Here is a 20,213-nt window from a genome sequence, read left to right on the forward strand (position 1 = left end):
GCGTTTAAGATTAGTCAGTCAACATAAAATATTCAAATTAAGTTTTAAGTAACTGAGATTAGTAAGGAAAGGGAAAGTACATCATGATTAATTGTATGTATTAATTATTAAATCCTCAGCTATTTGTATCATAACGAAAAATATTTATGCTATTAGAAAAAAAGAGAGAAACAAAAAAAAAAGAATAATAAATCAAAGTTAGTTTGATATTCATCGATTGGCCATCGATCAATAAAGTTAAATGGCTGTGCTTTGATTCGAGTAGAGAATCGTAGTTTCGTTTCGGGAGATATTGAATGAAGTTGAGCGTCCGAATTGACCATCTGTGCTACATAAATTCTCGAAACCACCCTCGAAGCGACAGTACGATTGGAATCTTCGCAAAAAATACTGTCATCACGTGATACGCTGAATCGATGTAGGTCAGTTCTTTCGTTGAATGAGAATCGAAGTGAGCCAATCGAATTATGATATTTAAAAGAGCGTATTTTTCTAAAGAGAAATCATACAAAATTACTAGAACGTACAATCGACATTTCTTTGTTTGTATACGCAATCACTTCTTTTTATTTTTTCAATATTTATAGGATGATTATTTTAATATGATAAATATATTTTTGAATAGCTAAACAAGGATTTGAGCTAAATAATGCTCGAAAAATAACTAACTTGAATTGACTGTTAATTTATAGTATTACGGAAATAATAAGATATGGATATAATAACCAATGAAAAATATTAATCATGTTCAACGAATTTGAATAATTAATTAGGATCGATAAGATGATATCGCTGTGCGATAAAAAATAGCAAAGTATTTATTAGAATAAATTGATATTTAAGAATTATTAAGACTTAAATAAAATACAAAGTCTTTGGAAAATCTGGATTCGAAAACAAGGAACATCTTTGATAAGACTTGTATCTGGGCATATCAAGCATCTAATAATATTTGAATACAGCTTTAATGTAGGACTATCTAAAACAGACTGGTCGTCATTCATACGACTACGAACCATTGAAAATCAGTCACTTCATTCACTCCCGTTACTGCACTGTGACGAAACTCTCGGAAAATCAATAGCGACGCGACCAACGAAATATAACGGTGATGAGAAAAGGTCCTTTTTATGTCATGGTAGATAATTAAAAAAAAAAGAAAAAAAGAAAAGCGAGAGAGGTAAAAGCGAAAAAATAAAATTTTTAAAAATGACAAAAAGCATAAATAAACAAATAATAAAAAAAAATCTTTGAATAAAAACTTTTTCACCTGTTGTACACACGACGTTTGATAATTGTTACATTGGAAAGATGGATAATCGTGAATGCACGCGAAAAAATAGTGCATACAAAGTACATTTTGTATTTTATCGTTTGGTTAATAAAAAGAACAAGTTGATTTTTTTAATGAAGGAAAAAAAGTTAAATATTTTTATTATATTACACGATATCAAATTCTTTATAAAAGTAACAAAATTCTGAATATCTCGAAATTATTTTTCAGAGTAATTTAAATTCTTCTATAATATAGCCAGAATAGTAGATTTATGATACAAATAAATATTCCATTATACTAATTCTTGGCAAAGTGTAACTGAATGCGCAACAGAAAATACGAGATGCGTATATTACTTACGTTTAATTGCAATATGTATGATCTCTTTTATGTCTCTTTAAATACGTGCACCTTTTTTGCATTATCTGTTGCATGAAACTTCCATTAGCGTGAAATTTGTTCTTTTTACCGATCTTATTGAATGAATGATACTTAAAGTCTTTTCAAATTTTTCACCAATGAATAGTCGGAATATAAAGTTTCTTCTCCTGTTTGTCATTAAATCATGAAATTTGAATTATTCATTTCCTAGCAGAAAATTAAACGTGTAAGAACGAAAAAAAAAATCATGAAGAAAATTGTTTACCAACGAGACAAACGGGACTTTAAAACCACATAATAATTGTAACATACAAAGTAATAAATGTTATTAATCAACGTTATATCATTACTTCTATTTACACACAACAAACAAAAAGCACAAACCTCGTTTGCTCGTTCCCTAAAGAAGGTTGGTTCCTTCCTCATAGAAACGTGTATACTGTATGAATTGAAAATTAAAGTTTTAATTCTACTAGCTAACTACTTTCAGTCGAAAAACGAATGATACATGCATTTCCACGCGTGAACGTTTTTCAAAAATAATTTTGAAAGAATAACTATTTTCGTGGTAATTCATTAGGAATTGAAAATACTCTATTGAAAGTTTTATAAACGTTGGCACATTATGCGATTATAATATATTCATTGACTATACAAATGTCGATAAACTTTTACATATTTAATATCGGATAATGTAATTTTCGGATTCCAGCTCTTTTTCCGTTATTTTTAATATTAACGAAGTGGAAAGAGAAAAGTTTGGGCAATATCGTTAAATGGATTAAGTACGATTGTATAAGTAAATACGATTTGGAATTGGTGCAATGCGTAAAAGGTGGAAGAAAAGTTTTCTTTTGTTGACTTCGATTGAAAGAAGTTTTTCCGTTTATTATAGATATTTCCATCTGTAAATTTGTCCATTCAATTCTATTCGTTTATTTTTCTTCCAAATTTCTAACTCAACCAAGCGAGCTTGTTGAACCAACGAGATTTAAACATTCGCAGAATGGAAACATTAATCCTCGCTTTACTTCGATTCTTCTTCATATCTAACAATAAGTGGAAAAACAAAAACATCCAATTGCCGAGATTCTCGAATAATCTGAAAAGCTGTCTATTGTATTTAAGTAAAATTTCCACGTATGGAAATATAAATACATGGCTTATCTTTATCGGATTATTAAGGTTATCAAAAATAAATTCCCATTCTCTTTGTAGCGATTACGTTAAAAACTTGTTATCAAAAGTAACACTTTTATATCAAAGTTAAAATCACGTATGAGTAAAAACGAGAATTTCACTTACGTTTCAAGTTATCTCTTATCGAATAACCAAAATTAGATGAGAAAATTGAGGAAACTGAAGGTGGAACCGATACCAGGTGTAGCGAGTTAACATAATTTTGTTTCTAAAATCATGAAGATTCGCGAGCTTCAAAGTTTATAGCGTGGAACACAACCGCTTTACTTCGACTCGACTAAATTCACCATTTCCAACTCGCTCATGCGTTAGTCAGTTATGTTTACGCGCGGAGAAACTTACGAAACTTAACTGAATTAGCTAGTTAACGGTTGGATTATGCACACAACATTTAGCTGTGAACTTAGCTCGAAGTACCGACTGAGGAGACGATAGAAACGAAAACAACAGTTTTCTGTTAACAAAATAAAGAAGTAACACGTGGAATCATTTGCGTTCGGAGCATGCAAATTCTATCTTTTAATCATGAAAGAGAAAACGACATATGTTAGAGACACGCGAGTAATTCGATTCATTTTGTTCGTGTTAGTATTATTTTTTTTTTTTTAAACAAAAGTTACAATTAGTTTTCGTCAAGTTTTTAAATTAAACTATTGCGTCCGTTTCTTCGTATAAAAAAAAAAAATCAAGTAACGTTACAAATAAAAACGTTCTTTTGTAATCCGTTTTGAATAATTGAAGAAATCCATGGAAATAAAATAAATCAAAACGTACAATACATTTTCTATTTCTAGAAATCTCATTAGTATTAATTTTATTTATTCGTTTAATTCCAAACACTAAGAGTTTAATACTGCAATACGTTCGGTCGCAAATGGCGGGATAGAAATCAAGAAGAATTAGAATAAATTATCCGCGGATGTAATATGCTAGAATATTTTGTATCGCGTTATTGCGAAAATAAATTATTTGAATATTGAAGAGAGAATTTAATTGGATTTGAGGGAAATAAATTGAAAATGTTGCAACGGAATAGTTGAAATGATTTGTTCGAAGCAAGAAATATTACATCGAATGTATAAAAATATATTGAATAATCGTAAAGGTGGGTATTCATGTTGTTCTAATTATAAAATATATATTTTCTGTCTTATAATATCTTTATATAAAAAATGGTAATTGTTTTAAACACATATTTTCCACATTTATCGTTATTTATAACAATAATACCGTAACACTGACTAGTCCATACTCGATTGCACACATAGGTATCTATATATATGTACTATTATTATAAATTTATGCTGATAAACATTTCATTGGAATCTCAATTAAATACTAGTTACTCAATTTGTCAAAATTCAATTTTATATTAAATTAAACATTAGCCTTTAAAATAGAAAGAAAATTAAATGGTTCTTTTATAATCAAACAGTGTAATATATATTCATTCATTCATTCATTCATTCATTTACTGGTTTTATATATTTTTTTTATCACTTTGTTTTTTCTCTATATTTTCATTACTCATTTCAAAAACATGCTAGCTCGTAGAGTATTTAGAGGAACGTACGTGCGCTCGTGTAAATTCAAACATCAGGATCGACGTACATATTTGAACGATGAACCGCAAATACGTTTGTTATCTCTAATTATCTTGTACAAATAATAACCGGCTTGTTCGACGGATTCTAATTCTTCATGACGAATTTGACGTTATTGGTCATTGAAAGATGACAAGAACAAAGATCGAGTGCACCCCGGTCGAAATCGTTAAACTTAACTCCCATTAGACATAAATTCTAATAAATCGTCAATATGTAACATAGGTATTAATGATCAACAACCATAGTAATCTATACGTTTGTTCGAACGTAAAAAGTCATCTCGCATGGTTAGGAAAAAATAAAAAAGTTATTCCCATGTATTATCGAATTTCTCGAATAAAAAAAGAAAATAATAAAAAAGGTAGAGAAAGAGAGAGAGAGAGAGAGAGAGAGGAAGAGAGAGATAGAATGGGAGAAAGATAAAAGAAGAGTACGGAATAAAGAAAAGGAAGGGAGAAAAGAGAACAAAAATTACTTTCACAAGGATGGCGCAATCGATTCCGACGTCTAACCGCAGGAAATTTCCCATGATTTTTCTCGGTCTGTGAAATTCGCTGGCGTGGGTTCGTATGCGCTCTGTGCAGGCGATTACGCGTGGTCATACATTGTTAGAAAACGATCGAGATGGTGTACAGGGTTGTTCAGAAATATATCATCGATATTACAGAAACATTATTTTATCTTTCTATTTCTTGTTTATTTTTTCCTTACATTTTTTTCTTAATAAATACAAATTCATCGAACGAATGTATTTTAAAAGATAATTAAAAAATATGTAATTAAATAATTTTTGTGATTAGATCACGAGGATGTGTTATGAGTCACTGTATAGATTTGTTAATTTGTTCTAACGAAAATAATTTATGTGTAGTATGTCTCGGTTCGCATCGCGTGTGATAGAAGCGTAAAAAAGATGAGAAAAAAATTGGAGGGAATAAAAAACAACACGAACGTATAGAATGAGTTAAATCAACGAACAGGTGCGAACGATTTCGTCGGATAACCCAATGACCTAGATATACGTATATACACTCGTTGATATTGATTGGTCATCGCTTGTTTGTCCCATACTGCTCTCGGACACCAGTTTCATCGTCCTTCTCACGATTCTGCCGTGACCATTGTTTTCGATTTCTCACATCATTCACCCTCTGCTGCTCACTATCCTTCTCTCTCTCTCTCTCTCTCTCTCTCTCTCTCTCTCTTTTTCTCTCTTTCTCGCTCTTTCTATATATATCTATCTATTTCTCTCTATCTCTATTTCCCCTTTGCCCTTAACCGTTGGTAACTTCTATTCTCCGTTTATCGCACTCACTCCTGACTTTTCTCCTTACGAAGGAATTGGATTTATGGCTTTATTTTCCTCTTTCGTGGACAATGTCTACTCAAGCAGATTGCTCATCGAAAACGTAGGTTTGCATTATAGCGAAATAATAGAGATCCTTGATCCCTTCTCTTTCATGTTGACTACAGGGGAAGAAAAAATAACGAAAAAACGATAGAAAAAGCGACTTCTGTGATGGGTACGTCCACGCTTGACGAAACAAATTCGCAATCGAGAACAGTATAAGCGAGGAAATGAAGAGAGAAAAAGAAGAATAGATAGAATAGAAGAGAGGGGAGATGGATCTCTGTAGATATTTTATTGATATATTCTTGAATTCTGGACAGAGGAAAATAAATTGGAATTTACTTCGCGAGTAGCTGCATTTACTTGAGAACTGAGCGTTATCTGATGACAAGTTTGGACTTTCGTAGTTGTAGTTTTGGTAATAATCGATGAGAACTTCCCGAGCATCGATCAAAGTAAGGAGAATATACGAGACAGGGTGAATGTATTGTTCTTGTTGCTACTATCGGGTGTAGCCAAAGTTGTTCTGCTTATATTACATTAAATAAACATTAGTATAATGAAAGTTTATTTGTAGAAAGTCAAAGTGCTATTCTCGTATAATTATATTACATATTTTATTGGATTAATATCTATCTAACTGATCGCAAATGTTATTTTATTATTTATCTTTTGGATCGCGTATAGATAAATGTAATAAAATATCATTGACATATTCAATATAAAAAAATCAACATTGGGCTCGTGACATTCAATGCATGTATGTAAATCTCATTTATATTCCGTAATTGGAAGAATAAATTTCTATGGATGAACGGTCGATGCACTCGTGCAAATCGATTCACTGGTAATTCTACTGGTGCAAGCTTTGTACAAATTCAAAGTTACAATGCGACAATAACTTTTAGTCTTGTATCCACAAGAGAGTCATACTTTTCCTGTCTATTTCTCGAAAGATTTATTGGACGGTGGACGAGCGATATCGAATAACTATAATACTTGGAAAACTTAGAAAAAGATTTTAATCTTTCTTAAATTCTTTTTGTGTCCTTCGTCTTATTCTTTATGGACATGTATGTATTTGTAAAACGTTGCGTTTAAAAAATAATATAAAAAGATTAGGCCAGTCAAAAAGAGGCAAACTAACTAGATTCTACTAGATACAGACTTTTGTTACCCTTTTCAACCCTTTTTTTAAAAACTGCACATCCTAGTGCAAGAAAGTTAGCAGCATTCGATTCAGCGTCGTTGAATTACCCTTTGATGAGATTTTTAACTTGCCACCTAAAAAAGTTCCAGTTTGCTTCTTTTTGACTGGTCTAAGATATAAAACGATTATATTATGTGTGTATGTGTATGAAAAAGTATGGTTTTATACTATAAAAACTATTTTTTTTAGTCTTACTTGCTCGTATATAAAGTCACCTTTTCTGTGACATATGGTGTATAAACTAAGGTGTGTGTTCTGAAAGTACTATAAATTATATTATAAAAGTCTTTCGATAACTCTTCTAAACCAAAGCCGATGTTATATATATGACCTATTATTCTTTTCCAGATTATCAAACTTGTGATTTATCATATATGCATAATATATTGTTAGTCACCACTCAGGGTTACAACGAGAACTCAACAAAACTTAATGTACAAAGAGCAGAACAACGGGACGGAACAGTAATTAACACGATGTGAGCTCTCTAGTTCGTATGTCTAAATCTACCGGAACAATTCCACGCTTTTGAAGTACGTCTAAACACCGCGGCTTCTCGTCAAGATCTTTGTTGATCATCTTCTTGTCAACGGTCCGTCGCCTGGAAATGGCCTTTGACTCAGGCCTATGTGTGTGCTCGTAATAATATTTATTATTATATTATATATTCTTATATCGTAATATTATTCTCTCTATATGAAGTATTTATTTCATATTGAAAATATTATATTTAAACGAATATGTAAAATTATTATTTATTTTGATCTGGATATTATTAGATTCAAGAGAAAATTTTCATAGACTTATTTAACTTTCTAAAGAAAATATTTACAAGTAAATCTTAAGATCGATGATAAATGAATTTTGTAGCAAAAATTAGACTCGCTCAACTTCAATTATCTTTAACGTAGTTTGCTCATATTCGCGAAAGAAACGTTTATTAATTTAGACTCTTCAGTAAGCTTACCAAAAATAACATTGCAACAACCGTTACTAAAATGATAAAGAGCTTTATTTTTATCGTTTGGAAACTTTTACTTCCTGCATTAGTTCGGAATACGAAATCTCACGGATCGATCGGTCAAAAAGCAATGCCATGATTGCATTCACGTTTGTGTTCGCTTCGAAGAACTTTCCTATCGATGGAAATATCGATTTCCATTACCTTCCTCATTTAACCTACTTCTCTCTTCTGAACAGGAACAAACAGAAACGAGCAGAAATGAGCGTATCTACATTCTAAATGACTGTAGAGAGAGATAAAGTCATGGGGTATGTTATATTGGGTTAGGGGAAAAAGTTTATTCGCATTTTAATGCATAACTGAAACAAGTTTTTTTCATATTTTGAATATCATGAATATAGTTAAATTATATTTATATATATAGTATATATACATAATGTATATTAGAACTCTTCACACAGCATGGAGTCATAGATATTTTAATAAAACTAGTAAATTTCTGGATGAAAATTAATTTAAAAAGAGTTTAGCAGCACTATATGTATATATAGTATGTCTGTGAGTTTATGATATTGAATAAGAAGATATATAAAGTCTATATTCAGAGTCGCGAAGTATTTGCTTCGATAGTGGTAGTCGCCAAGTGGAAAAGTTTGAGGAGCTCTGATATATATACATAATAATTTATAATTATATATATAGTTATAAATATTAAATTGATTAATTAGATCAAATTTAATTAAAAAAATGTTTCTTGAATTTTGTTAATCATCATTTAAAGTTAGCGGAAATTTTATAATTAATAAACATAATTTTTAAATTAGCTATATATATAAATTTTTTAAATACTTTTAAATATATGTTTATACGTACTATAAATTTGAATTTAGGACAATTATCCTAGTGACACACAGTGATCATATTAATTTTTCGTTTCTGATAGGTGCATCTATTATTTCTCCTCTTATTGGTCAGTAACTGTTATTCTGACATCCTATGCAATAAATTTTCCCGCGTTTTTTCACCTGTTGCTTCGTATACATGTACTGTCTGTTTATATAAGATTATTACATTTTAAAAAAAGTTAATTAAGTGTTAATTTAGTGATAAAATAATTATTTTAATATTTATTAATAAATTAAAGTGTTTTTGTTTGATAAAATTAGTTTGTTGTCGGAATTTCTTATTACAACGTGTATTGTTCTCAAGTTTCTAACCTCACCGCTGGAATACTATCTTTTTAAGGTATTGTAGTAATTATGTCAAAAATATATATTAAATGAAATAAATCTGGTGTGAAGCTAATTTTCATGCTCATAAATATTAAAAAACATTATCTTTTTATTTATTATTTATTATTTATATTATATTATATTATATTATATTATATTATATTATATTATATACTCTTTCATATTATATGTATCCTTTAAATTTATTTAGATTTGCTTGTAATAATAATTGTTTTAAATATATGCAGCAAATGATCATTGTACTAATCTATTATTCTGGCTTAAATTGCCTTTAAAATAGTTTAATACAACAATGACAGATTATATATCTGCGGAGTTAGCAGCTACTTGTGCTGCGTTAGGTTATTATGATGGGCAAAAGTATTATTTGGATAAAAATTGTTTAGGTGAGCTGATTAAATATAATTGATATAACTTAATAAGGATGATATGATAAAGATTTTATTTTTAATATTGTCTAGATGTTATAAAGGATTTGATAAAATATTTAAAAAGGGATGATGAAACTCATACCATACGTCGTTACCTTGGTCAGACAAAATTACTTCAATCAGATCTTCTTAAAATTTTTGTACAATATTCTGATAAACTAGATTTGTGGGATGTGTTACTAAGGTTATTTTTTATATTATATATAGGCTTAGATAACAAATAATTATATATATGTAATATGTAAGCGTAAACTTTATATTTATCAGGTTAATTATTAATTTAACAAGTCCCGCTTTGTTAATATATAATGAAAAAATTCCTATGGAGAAGACTATGCGCAGTTACTATTTACAAATTATATCATATCTGCAAAGTTACAAAGTAGCTTTAGCAGACGATCAAGTATGGCAAATAGTTAATAATCGCTTGACCGCTATCTTCAGTATTGTAAGTTTCATTTTTAAATTAATTGTTAAAAATGTTTTATTTATGTGATAAATTATTTAAAATAATTAATTATATATATATTATAATAGGATAATATAGAAAGGGGAGAAGAAAATGAGATGATCATTGAAAGAATCTTAGCGCTGATCAGAAATGTACTTCAAGTTCCTCCGGATGAAAATGAAAAGCGTCCTGATAATGATGCTACGATTCATGATCAGGTTACTTATCAAGTGATAATGTTTCTTCTTATAATAATCGAAAAAATTATTTTACAAGATACTTTTTACTCTTAGGTATTATTTGCGCTTCATGCATCTGGTATCGTAGACATATTACTTTTCATTGCTAGCAGTGCGAAAGAACAACAATACCACTTGCAGATTTTGGAGGTATGTATTGTTACTATAGATTACATTATTAAAATTTAATAGTATATATATTAAATAATATATTATGATGATTTTTATAGATCATATCATTGATGTTATGTGATCAAAATGCAAGCCAATTGGCAACAGCAGGTTTGCAGCGTAGTACAATAGAAAAGGCAAAGGATGAAGCACATCTACTATCAATAAGACAGAAAGAAAAATTGGAAAAATTTGAAAAATTAAAGAAGTATGCTGGTGCCAGGTAAGGATTATCATTATACAAAATTTATATTTATATGAAATGCTACGAAAAAGTAAGTAGCTAAATAAATAAACACTAATATAAATACAAAAACTTAACTTCGAATCTCGTTCGATTCGTGATCCACTTTTTTGTTAATTTATAATTAATAACATAACATGAGAATTCATATGACTGTATGAATAAGATTTTAAGATGATACCTTCTTAGATCTTATCTTTTTATTTGGGTCAGATTTTTATCGCTTTCATATTCATCTTCTTAAGGCTTTTCAAGAAAACTTTCAGAGCTCTGTATGCAATAAAAAGCTCCGAGCTCGCTATTAAATTCATAATACATTAATTTAAGTTAAATTCCTTCCTTTCCGTACGATTCCTTAACTTTTTTTTTCGTGAATGATACTCGAAATCTTCAAGGAATATATTTTATTTTTTACAAACATTGTGGACATTCTCTAATTTTACGCTCTAAATTGTACGTAACCCGATTTCTCGTTTCTATTCATTATTTTTAAATTCTTATTTATATTAGATCTTATCCAACGCGTTATATTAAAATACCACCTCGAAATTATCGAATCACTTTGTAATTCAAATACATTCAACGTCGCATTTCTTAAGAAAAACCTTTACATAGAATATTTTTTTCATTCGTGGCAATTCATTTTTCATAGATACCGATATGGGGTGTCGCGTCTTTTTCCTCGATTCATTTCATTCATTCCATCGTGTGCGCATGCTAGCACGAAACGGCGACGTATTAAACCGAAAAGATTCCAGACTCGATGCGGTGAACTGCACAGTACGCGGTTCTACCGCTTCTGGCTTTGATAAGAGGACATTCAGAATTATGAATCAGAGATTTTGACGAAAACGTTTCTCAAATGAAATAGGAAGTTGGATATAACATAAAACGTTTAAACGCCTGTAAAATATTAAGTGTTTCTACTAGCTAACTATAAATATTTTATATTTTCAACAAAATCAACTTAACAATGGAATATTGACGTTTAATTGAATTTAATTTCAGCAAACTGCTGGAATTCAATAAAATAAAGTTCAAACTTATTTACAATCAGCAAACTGATAATAATCATTTCAAATCAAATTTAAAATAAAATGTCTTATTAAAGATACTTAATATTATACTTTACAAATATTAAATTTGATTATTTATTTTATTTAAGATTGATTTTGTCCTAATTCTAGATTCGTAAATTTGAATGTTCTCTCTTAAACTGTTTTCATTTTAACGGTCCAATGAGTATAAGTGCCAAGGTAGCACAAATGCGGTGTGAGAAAAGCATAGAAGAGCTTGCTTGCTGATGACTCTGCTACTCAACACCGGATACCTTTTTGACTGAATTGTGATCGTTCTCTTGCTCATGTTACTCCGACTAGTGTTGCTTCTTTCGTACTACGACGACAACGACGACGACGACGACGACGACGACGACGACGACGTGTATGTTGTAATGAATATGACCTACTTTTTAAGATAGGACCGCCGGGTTTGAACGCGCGCGAATAGAAGGCTTTTATCCACTTGTTGGGAAGAAGCGAGCTGTATTCTAGTAACGAGCTTCTTCGTCGTTCAGGGCACCCTCTTTTTCTCTTACACACACACACACACACATTTTCTCACTCTTTCGCTTTCTTCCATTCTCGCGTGGCCGTGTGCTCAACGCGAAATGCTTTTTGCGACTTAAAAGGAAACGGGGATTGGGTGAAAAAATTCGCTTCTTCTTTTCTTTTCCTTTCTTTTTACTTTATCTTTCTCCCCATTACCCATGGTCGAATGCTGGGATAAGTCGATCGGAAAACGATAAAACGACCAAGCTACTACGAGTCAGGAGCAGTAGAATCGAGACGCAAACCCGTCCTGGGGTTCCTTCTTTTTACTCTTGTTTCGTGAGTCTTCGGGGTTAAGGGGGTAAAAGTCGGCTGTACGATGGGCAAATGGAACCGTTGTATGGATAAAGTCAAGTCTAAAATAAACGATGATTCTACACTTTTCTTTTTACAATATTTTCTATGTTTGTGTAATATCAACTTTTTATGGAATCGTATTAGTTATTTAATATATATTTAGGTAGAAAAAATATCTTTTCTCTCGAATGATTAAGTTTAATTCTTCGAATGGTTCAAGTTCGGCATCGATCTTTCAGTATATTGTAGTTTGAAAAATCTAACTGATGATGATTGGAAAATAGTTCGGGTAGAAATATCGCGTAAATGAATTCATCGACAGAGTATGCGGGAGTGTTGTAAAGAAAAAAAGAGAAGGGGAGAGAGAGAGAGAGAGGAAGAAGTTAACAGAGAAGGAATCAGAGAAAGAAAGAGAGACGAGAAATAGGAGAAAGAGAAGAAGGCTGCCTTCGTCATTTAAGAAACTATCTGCCGGTGACAGTCGTCTTCTATTCCATTGATTGGATTTTCAGGAGTTATGGATAAAATTGAATTTGAATGATAAGCTCTCTCTTACTTACGAACTTTGAATCGAGCGCTGGGTTTCTATCTTCGATCAGAGATTGAAAGTTGCCGCATCTATTTTGCTTATCCTTAGAGAAGTCCTTTCTTACTTTAAATGTATCCATTTATTCTGCATTTTCTATATGAGCTTTTCTATGGAATAACACTTTCTACGAATATGAATAATAAATACTTTTCACTTCGATGAAAGCTAACAATATACGCTTGATGCTTTTATCGTTTTCCGTCGTGCTTGTAAATTCTTTGAAAATGAAAAAGAAGAGTCATATATTATAATAAATATAATTGAAAATCTTTAAATTTACGTTAGTTAAACACTTTTTTTCTTTTTCCAGGCATTCGCGTTTTGGCGGGACCTACGTGGTGCAGAATATGAAGGCAATCGGAGATAATCAGATGTTGTGTCACAAGCCTTATGAAAAAGTTGAGGCACTCGAGTTTAATTCCCAAAAGGTAAGTGAGAAGAATGCAAACTATTGTATAGTATGTAATTTTAAAAACATTTGATAACGGTGCTTTCTGTGCAGTTTTTATTTGACTATAAAATGCATCTCGTAGAGGAAAAATAAAAAGAAAAAAAATAATAAAGAGAAAGAAACAGTGAGAATGAAAACGCGCAAGGAAAATGGCTTATTCAATTACGTAGGTGGCTTTTCGCTTTAGTTTTCATTAGCGAGTAAGTGAGAAGAGCCTTGTTCGGATTTGAATGAAAATACGCTTGTTAATTAGAGTTATCCTTGCGTAATTAGAGTTTGGCCTATCCTTAATAGCATTTTGAAGCATTTCAAAGTGGGTCAGCTATTCTTCCCATGCATCCTCCTTAAAACTCCACTTCTTCTGTCTCGTATTCTTACGTCTAGATTGCGTCTCTTACTCTCTTTTTATCTTGCAAAGTGCTATCCTGCTTTCTCTTTCTCTCTCTATTTCACTTTCTCTTACGTTGCTATTACCTTCTACTATCCTATCTACAGTCTTCGAGAAGAGCAAAACTTTTCCTGGTATCCACGTGCCACGTTTTCATTATGTACCGTCATAAATTTGCTCGTAGCTCACGTCCATGGGTTAGTTCATGGGTGTTTGAAAGCATCATTCTAGGGAGGTGTCGGTAATACCTATTATGCAGGACTTTTACACTCTTCTTACATCCACTTCACTCGGTCTTTTCCCTTCTATTTTTAGCGGGAGCGTAGATCACGCCATTACGACTGAACGATGCTATTTACTTCTTTTTATCTACATTATATAACATTCCTACGTGCTTTTCTTTATGGTCTTTTTCTTATCGAAATACTCGAATTTCCAAGTAACCTACCTATCCGAATCTTTTAATTTCTATAGACGAAAGTAAAGAAACCAAAGAACAGACTAGCGATGGCGGACTCAATGCACGAACGTGTATCAGCTCTCAGCGTAAGACTTTTCTTGAAAGAATTTTGCGTGGAATTTCTCAATGGCGTGTATAATCCAGTAATGAAACACGCTAAGTCGTGTATTATCAGTGACGTTCAATGCAATACATCGGAGAGCAGTTGTTATTTATGGGCGTTACGTTTCTTCATGGAGTTTAATCGATGTTACAAGTTTCAAGTAAAATACGTGTGGTAAGTGCACATAAATACTCACTTTCAGGAGTAAATGAGAGATAAAGAGAAAGAGAGAGATAACTAATGTCAATGGAGAGGAAGGAGATGACTTTATTTTCGGTATACTGAAGGTCACGGAGATCCTCTCGTTGTGGAGTGGCTGCTTGCTCGATATAAGCGCCGGGAGAACGAGTTTCCGAACTCGTTTTACGCATCGTCGCTTTTTTGGATGCGTCTGTAGGAAGTGCACTTTCTAGTTCTCTACCGTAACAGTATATGCATACCCAGATACGTATATACTCTTTCTCTTTCTCTTTTTCTCTTTTTCTCCAACTCGTCTTGTTTTCGATTTTAAGCAACGTACGCTTCGGGGCTTAAATTTTCCCAACGATTTCGTATGCCATCAATTCGTGCGTGAATGCAATTCCATTTTCGTTTGCTTTTTTTTTCTTTTTTTTTTTGATTTGAAAAGAAAAGAAAAATTTTCTATGATTCAAAGGTTTTTTCATTTACTATTTTTACTGAATACGCCGATGGGGCAGGCATATCTATTTAATTTTTTTCACAGCGAAACGATATCCACGGAAGAATTTTATATAATACAAAGACAAATGAGTCTGTATTATGAGATGATCCTTACTGATAAGGAAAGGATACGGATATGGTCTCACAGATTGCATTTAGCTTTGAAAGCATATAAGGTGAGGAGAGTGAGGGATAAAAGGTATGATTGATGAAATTGTCAAAAACTGACGTATAATATTTTAGGAACTCCTTCATACGTTAATGGCGATGGATAAAAGTCCGGATCAAAGTATAAGAGAACCTAGCAAGGTCATTAAAAGCAACGTGTTTTATGTTCCGGAATATCGGGAAACGATACTCTCGCAGCTTCTCAATTTCGACGAACTCAAGATGTCACGGTTGGTAAAGAAATAAATATCCTTGTATCACATTTAATGCGGCAACATGATGCTTTGAATAACGTTTTCATCGTTAATATAATATACCTTGTCGTATTATTACGTTTGATCGATCGAAGGGTAAAAATCAAGCGCGAGCAACCAAGGGACTCGGCGTCATTAGTCGGTCTTAGAGCTTACGTTCTGTAATTAAAATTAGGCGACAGTAAAAACTTGGCAGAAGTAATTAATAAGTTTCAAATGGTCTGCCAAGTTCTGAGACAGTAACGAGATTGAAAAGTTTGAGAAACGCGGAGCGGCGAACGACGAGTACTTGGCCCGTTGAGTTTTCCAAACTTAAATATATTTTCTCTTTGATTTTCAACGAATCTCGCTTCTTGCTTGTTCTCAATTTTACGCGAAAGGCGTTACATCCGTCAGCGTACTTATCTTGTTCGCGTTTCTCGACATCGAGCCCATTTTTATTGATCTGTCTGCCATTGTCGAGCTCAAAAAACCAACTGTTTACCGAAAGTTTTATCTATCGCAGACAGATTGATTCACTTTCAGATCAATCGGTCGACTTCTTTGCCGTGCCTCCTCCCTCTTCATCCTCTTTTCTTTTCTGTATTTCTTTTTTTCCCCTTTTTTTTTTTTCTTTTTTTTTTTCAACCACCTCTACCAACACAGCACTATCCTTTTTTAGCTATTTCTTTTCTTCTTTTCACCGATTCTCATCCCCTATCCCTTTCTCTCTTCTTTCTGTCGAATAGCTCTCCTCCCTTTTTCCTCTTTTTCTGCGTTTCTTGCCGGAATAAACAACTTTTATCGACCTTCCGGCCAAGCGAAATAGGGAAAGGCGGTGGGTGTTCAAGTTGCTACGAGTTTGACGGCTTTTCCTGGGATTTCTACGACGGAAATGTAAGGGCGCCGCGGTGTACCACTGCGATATCGTCTCGTCGCTTTGACGTCTCGGCGATGCCGAGGAAAACATAGTTCCGAAGACTCTGTCAAACTTTTCCGTCAGCACCCCGCCACCCTACAGTCTAAATTGATTAATTAACCGTTGCTGTTGCCACTCTCGGCGGCTAGCATTGTCGTCGAGTAGTTGTTTGCCCTTATTGTTTATAGTCTCGTTGCTTTAAAGGTTTACTATTTTATATTTAATAAGATACTCGTAGTCTTTGGTCGAGACATTTTTCATCAAAATGAAATCAATTCGTAACTTTGTTTTACTCATTTATTTTTAAATTATTTTTTCTTTTTGTTTTTTTACTTTTTTCATTTCGTTATATCAAACGCACACAAAGTCCAATCACTTTATATTTTACGGATCATTATTGTCCAAGTACCATTTCCATTCTTTTAACCGCAAAACGAGAATTCCTTTTCAAAGATATGGATCGCAAGAACTGGGTTAGCTGCGAGACATCTTATTTAGCATTGTGTCAGCTCACAGAAGATCTTATTATCTTGGTACCACAGAGCCCCAAGGAGGATCTCAAGAAATATGTTGTTTAACTTCACGTTTGCAGGAAATACCTGATCGACCTAGTAACGACCGCCCACATTTTTCTAAAGATGTTGGAACAGTTCTGCGCCAAGGGACAACGAAGTCTTATAGTACAGAAGTTGAAGAAAAAGAGGCAGAAAAGTAGAAAGCACAAACGTAAGATGTTGTGAATTTGTACAAAGTTTGTGCCTCTTAAAGTCATATTCTCTCTCTCTCTTTTTCTTCTTATTTTTTTTCTTTAATATTTTCTCTCCAACTTTTCTAGCTGTATCACGAAAGGAAGAAACACCTGCTCCAAGCTTAGAGGATCGTTGGGACGATCTGGCTCCGGAATTATCTGTGGTGATGCAAGGAGTCACGATACCGGAAATGATACCGTTTGACGCTACACTTGACATACCCGTCGACGATCAAAAGTATATCTACTTCTTTTTCATTCGTTTTGTTACAATTTATCGCATTTGGTTTAATATTATGCAAAATTATCAAATTTGTTTTTAGGAGTGATGCAATGAAGAAAATTCAAAAACTATTACGAATGAGGTTTTATGAGAATGCCGTTGGACTTTTCCGAGCTTGTCGGTAAGAATTTGTAAAAATATATTTCCGAATATTACTTATTAATTAATAAATAACTTATTATTTGCGACACACAATACGATAATACCGTTAGAATGTTTATTTAAAAAAATCCAAGCAAATTGATTTTGTAAAGTCTTGGTGTTTTATATTTTCTATAGACGATTGGAATTTTTCGCACGCGTTTTACAGCACTCCTACATGCGAATTCTTGTTGTTTGAAGTTTACGATGAAAGAACTTCCTTCATCGTGGTCTGGGGTTACGTCAGACCAATTAGAGCATATAATCGTGAATTCACGTGGTGACGCGAGGCGCGACTCGTCTTCTAATGTATTCAGGAAAAAGCCCAGTACCTTTTTCTTTGTTAGGAACCCTCGTCTTTTTTCAGCAAAGCACAATATACTCCGACGGTAGATGGTGAGTGGCTTGGAGTAACCTCGATGTTGCGGGGAAGCCGACCTCGTGGAAGCTTTGTTTTAGCAAACAATGGGTTTCGGTGTAATGGGGTTAGAAAGTGAACGAAAAGTTCGGATTTATTCTCGTACAACCGATGAATTTTTGACCACCGCCGTTAGAAAATGCAGCTAGGACGAGGTTCGTGCTCGGATAAATTCACGCCAAAGCCTTTTGTTCTTTTTCCATTTAAGCTTTTCTTCTTTGACTGGGACTCCCGAATAGTTTTTAATACCGGCGTAAACGCTGCCTTAAAAATAAAATCTCACGAATCGAAGCTTACGGGAGTCAAAGAACAAAACAAAAGCAAACGAGAAACGCTAGACTCTTTATCGGTTTATTTATGTGCGAAGCCTCGCGCGAAATATAATCTCTTTTCGAATCTTTATTCTTTTCCCCCCCTTTTTTTTTTTTTTTTTATTTTGATTCTCCTTCCAAAGTTTAGGCACCTCATTTGCATGAAGTTCGTAGCAAAATTTACATGGACTCTTCAGGCTAACGTAATCTTATTTTTCAAGGCTGTCCCTCTACCTTTCGCTCACCTTTTTCAAGTACATTAGGCGAATGCATAAAATAACCGGAAGTATTTGCATAGCTTTTTGAAAACGGCCCTATAATAAAATCGTCTCGTTAAATCATAGTTTTTACATCGAACAATATTATAAATAGAATGATCTACATTTTGTTAATATTATTATGTTTCGCGTTTAAATGAGATAAATTTTCCTTCACGCTATCATATGATTATTTAATCCTAATGTCTACGTCGAACTATTACTCGATTATTTTTTTCTTTTTCTCTCTTTCTCTTTCTCTTTCTCCTCCATTTTCCGTTTTTCCGCCTGTTTTATTGAACCCTTCAGACTCTCTCAACATTCACTCTTTTCGATCACCTGGGCAATTAAGCAACGAACAGTCGGGCGTTTACACTACCGCAGATATTTACATTACATTAAATCTTAAAGGGATGCACGGCTCTTGTAACGCGAGAGTATACAACGGTTCATCGAGGTGAATTGGTGGTAGGTACCTATCCAGGTCTTTGAAGTTCTCCATCTACAAATGCGCCCGTGTGTCCCTTCGCCAACTTGTTTCTATCTTCCACCTCGGTTACCCTTCCACCTCGAAAGCTTAATCGTCGTTTCGACTGTCTGATGAAAGCTATTCTTTGCGGGCAAACTCGTCAACGGAACAAAGAGACTCTTTTGTTCCGTTCTATTGATTTATCCTGATGTTAATTTTTCTTTATCTCTAAAGTCTATATTATATATATGTATATTTATTTTAACGAGCAATTAATTTGTTTCTTTTTTCTTTTCCTCGCTAAAATAAATTCCCTTGTATGGAATACTCAACAGATAGGCTGGCATGTATTGGATCGACCCTATCGTATAGGACTTCATCGTCATACTTGAGAAACTATCCTAACATCGCAGTTTCGTTTTGTAGAAAAGTAACTCGTCTGATGGAACAACAACTAAGTTACTTCGTTGAGATCCCGAGTGTAGAATAGGGAAGCTTCCATCGAAGAGAGGTTCCTGAATTGAACCACGGCTATACTTTCCAGAACTATCCTTTTGGTACCTCCATCTCGCGGTTTCGTTTTATGCTGAAGCACCATTTCTGATGGAATAATAATTTCCTAACGAAATGGTTTCGGAAGCACCGATCAAGTAGGTACCTACCTATGCTATATCAAAAGTTCGTCTTCAAGTTGTTATTTTTTAACTTCGCATAATAGATTTTTTTTCTTTCTAAAGTAAAACTTTAAAATCCAGTCAATATAGTTGATCAATATAAGAAAGAATAAGGAAAATCAAAGAATAGAGAATAGAGAGTAAAGAATAAAAAGTATTCAGAGTGTTCTCAGAGTGTTTTGTTAAAAGAAATATATAATAGTTATTTAAAAATGTTCAATAATTCCACTGCAGC

The 20,213-nt window shown here is 32.8% G+C and overlaps 1 protein-coding gene across 2 annotated transcripts in view; it reads left to right on the forward strand.

The window, feature by feature from the left end:
• Nucleotides 1–9,170: 9,170 nt before the first annotated feature.
• Nucleotides 9,171–20,213, forward strand: part of LOC106789749 (protein timeless homolog) — a 162,375-nt gene continuing 151,332 nt past the window's right edge. Inside the window, exons 1-14 of one of the 2 annotated variants that reach the window (XM_014754222.1) lie at nt 9,171–9,234; nt 9,523–9,628; nt 9,704–9,857; nt 9,941–10,121; nt 10,211–10,342; nt 10,418–10,513; nt 10,594–10,757; nt 13,585–13,702; nt 14,588–14,850; nt 15,401–15,533; nt 15,601–15,755; nt 17,270–17,403; nt 17,513–17,663; nt 17,749–17,829. In XM_014754222.1, coding sequence (XP_014609708.1) covers nt 9,535–9,628; nt 9,704–9,857; nt 9,941–10,121; nt 10,211–10,342; nt 10,418–10,513; nt 10,594–10,757; nt 13,585–13,702; nt 14,588–14,850; nt 15,401–15,533; nt 15,601–15,755; nt 17,270–17,403; nt 17,513–17,663; nt 17,749–17,829 — 1,856 coding nt within the window. In that variant the 5' untranslated portion in view covers nt 9,171–9,234; nt 9,523–9,534. Of the gene's footprint in view, nt 9,235–9,522; nt 9,629–9,703; nt 9,858–9,940; nt 10,122–10,210; nt 10,343–10,417; nt 10,514–10,593; nt 10,758–12,045; nt 12,222–13,584; nt 13,703–14,587; nt 14,851–15,400; nt 15,534–15,600; nt 15,756–17,269; nt 17,404–17,512; nt 17,664–17,748; nt 17,830–20,213 lie in introns of those variants that run through there. The other variant, XM_014754223.1, reaches the window with a different exon arrangement.

This window comes from Polistes canadensis, unplaced genomic scaffold, assembly GCF_001313835.1.
Source record: "Polistes canadensis isolate GaletaPanama2010 unplaced genomic scaffold, ASM131383v1 scaffold_200, whole genome shotgun sequence".
Classification (NCBI taxonomy): Eukaryota; Metazoa; Arthropoda; class Insecta; order Hymenoptera; family Vespidae; genus Polistes; species Polistes canadensis.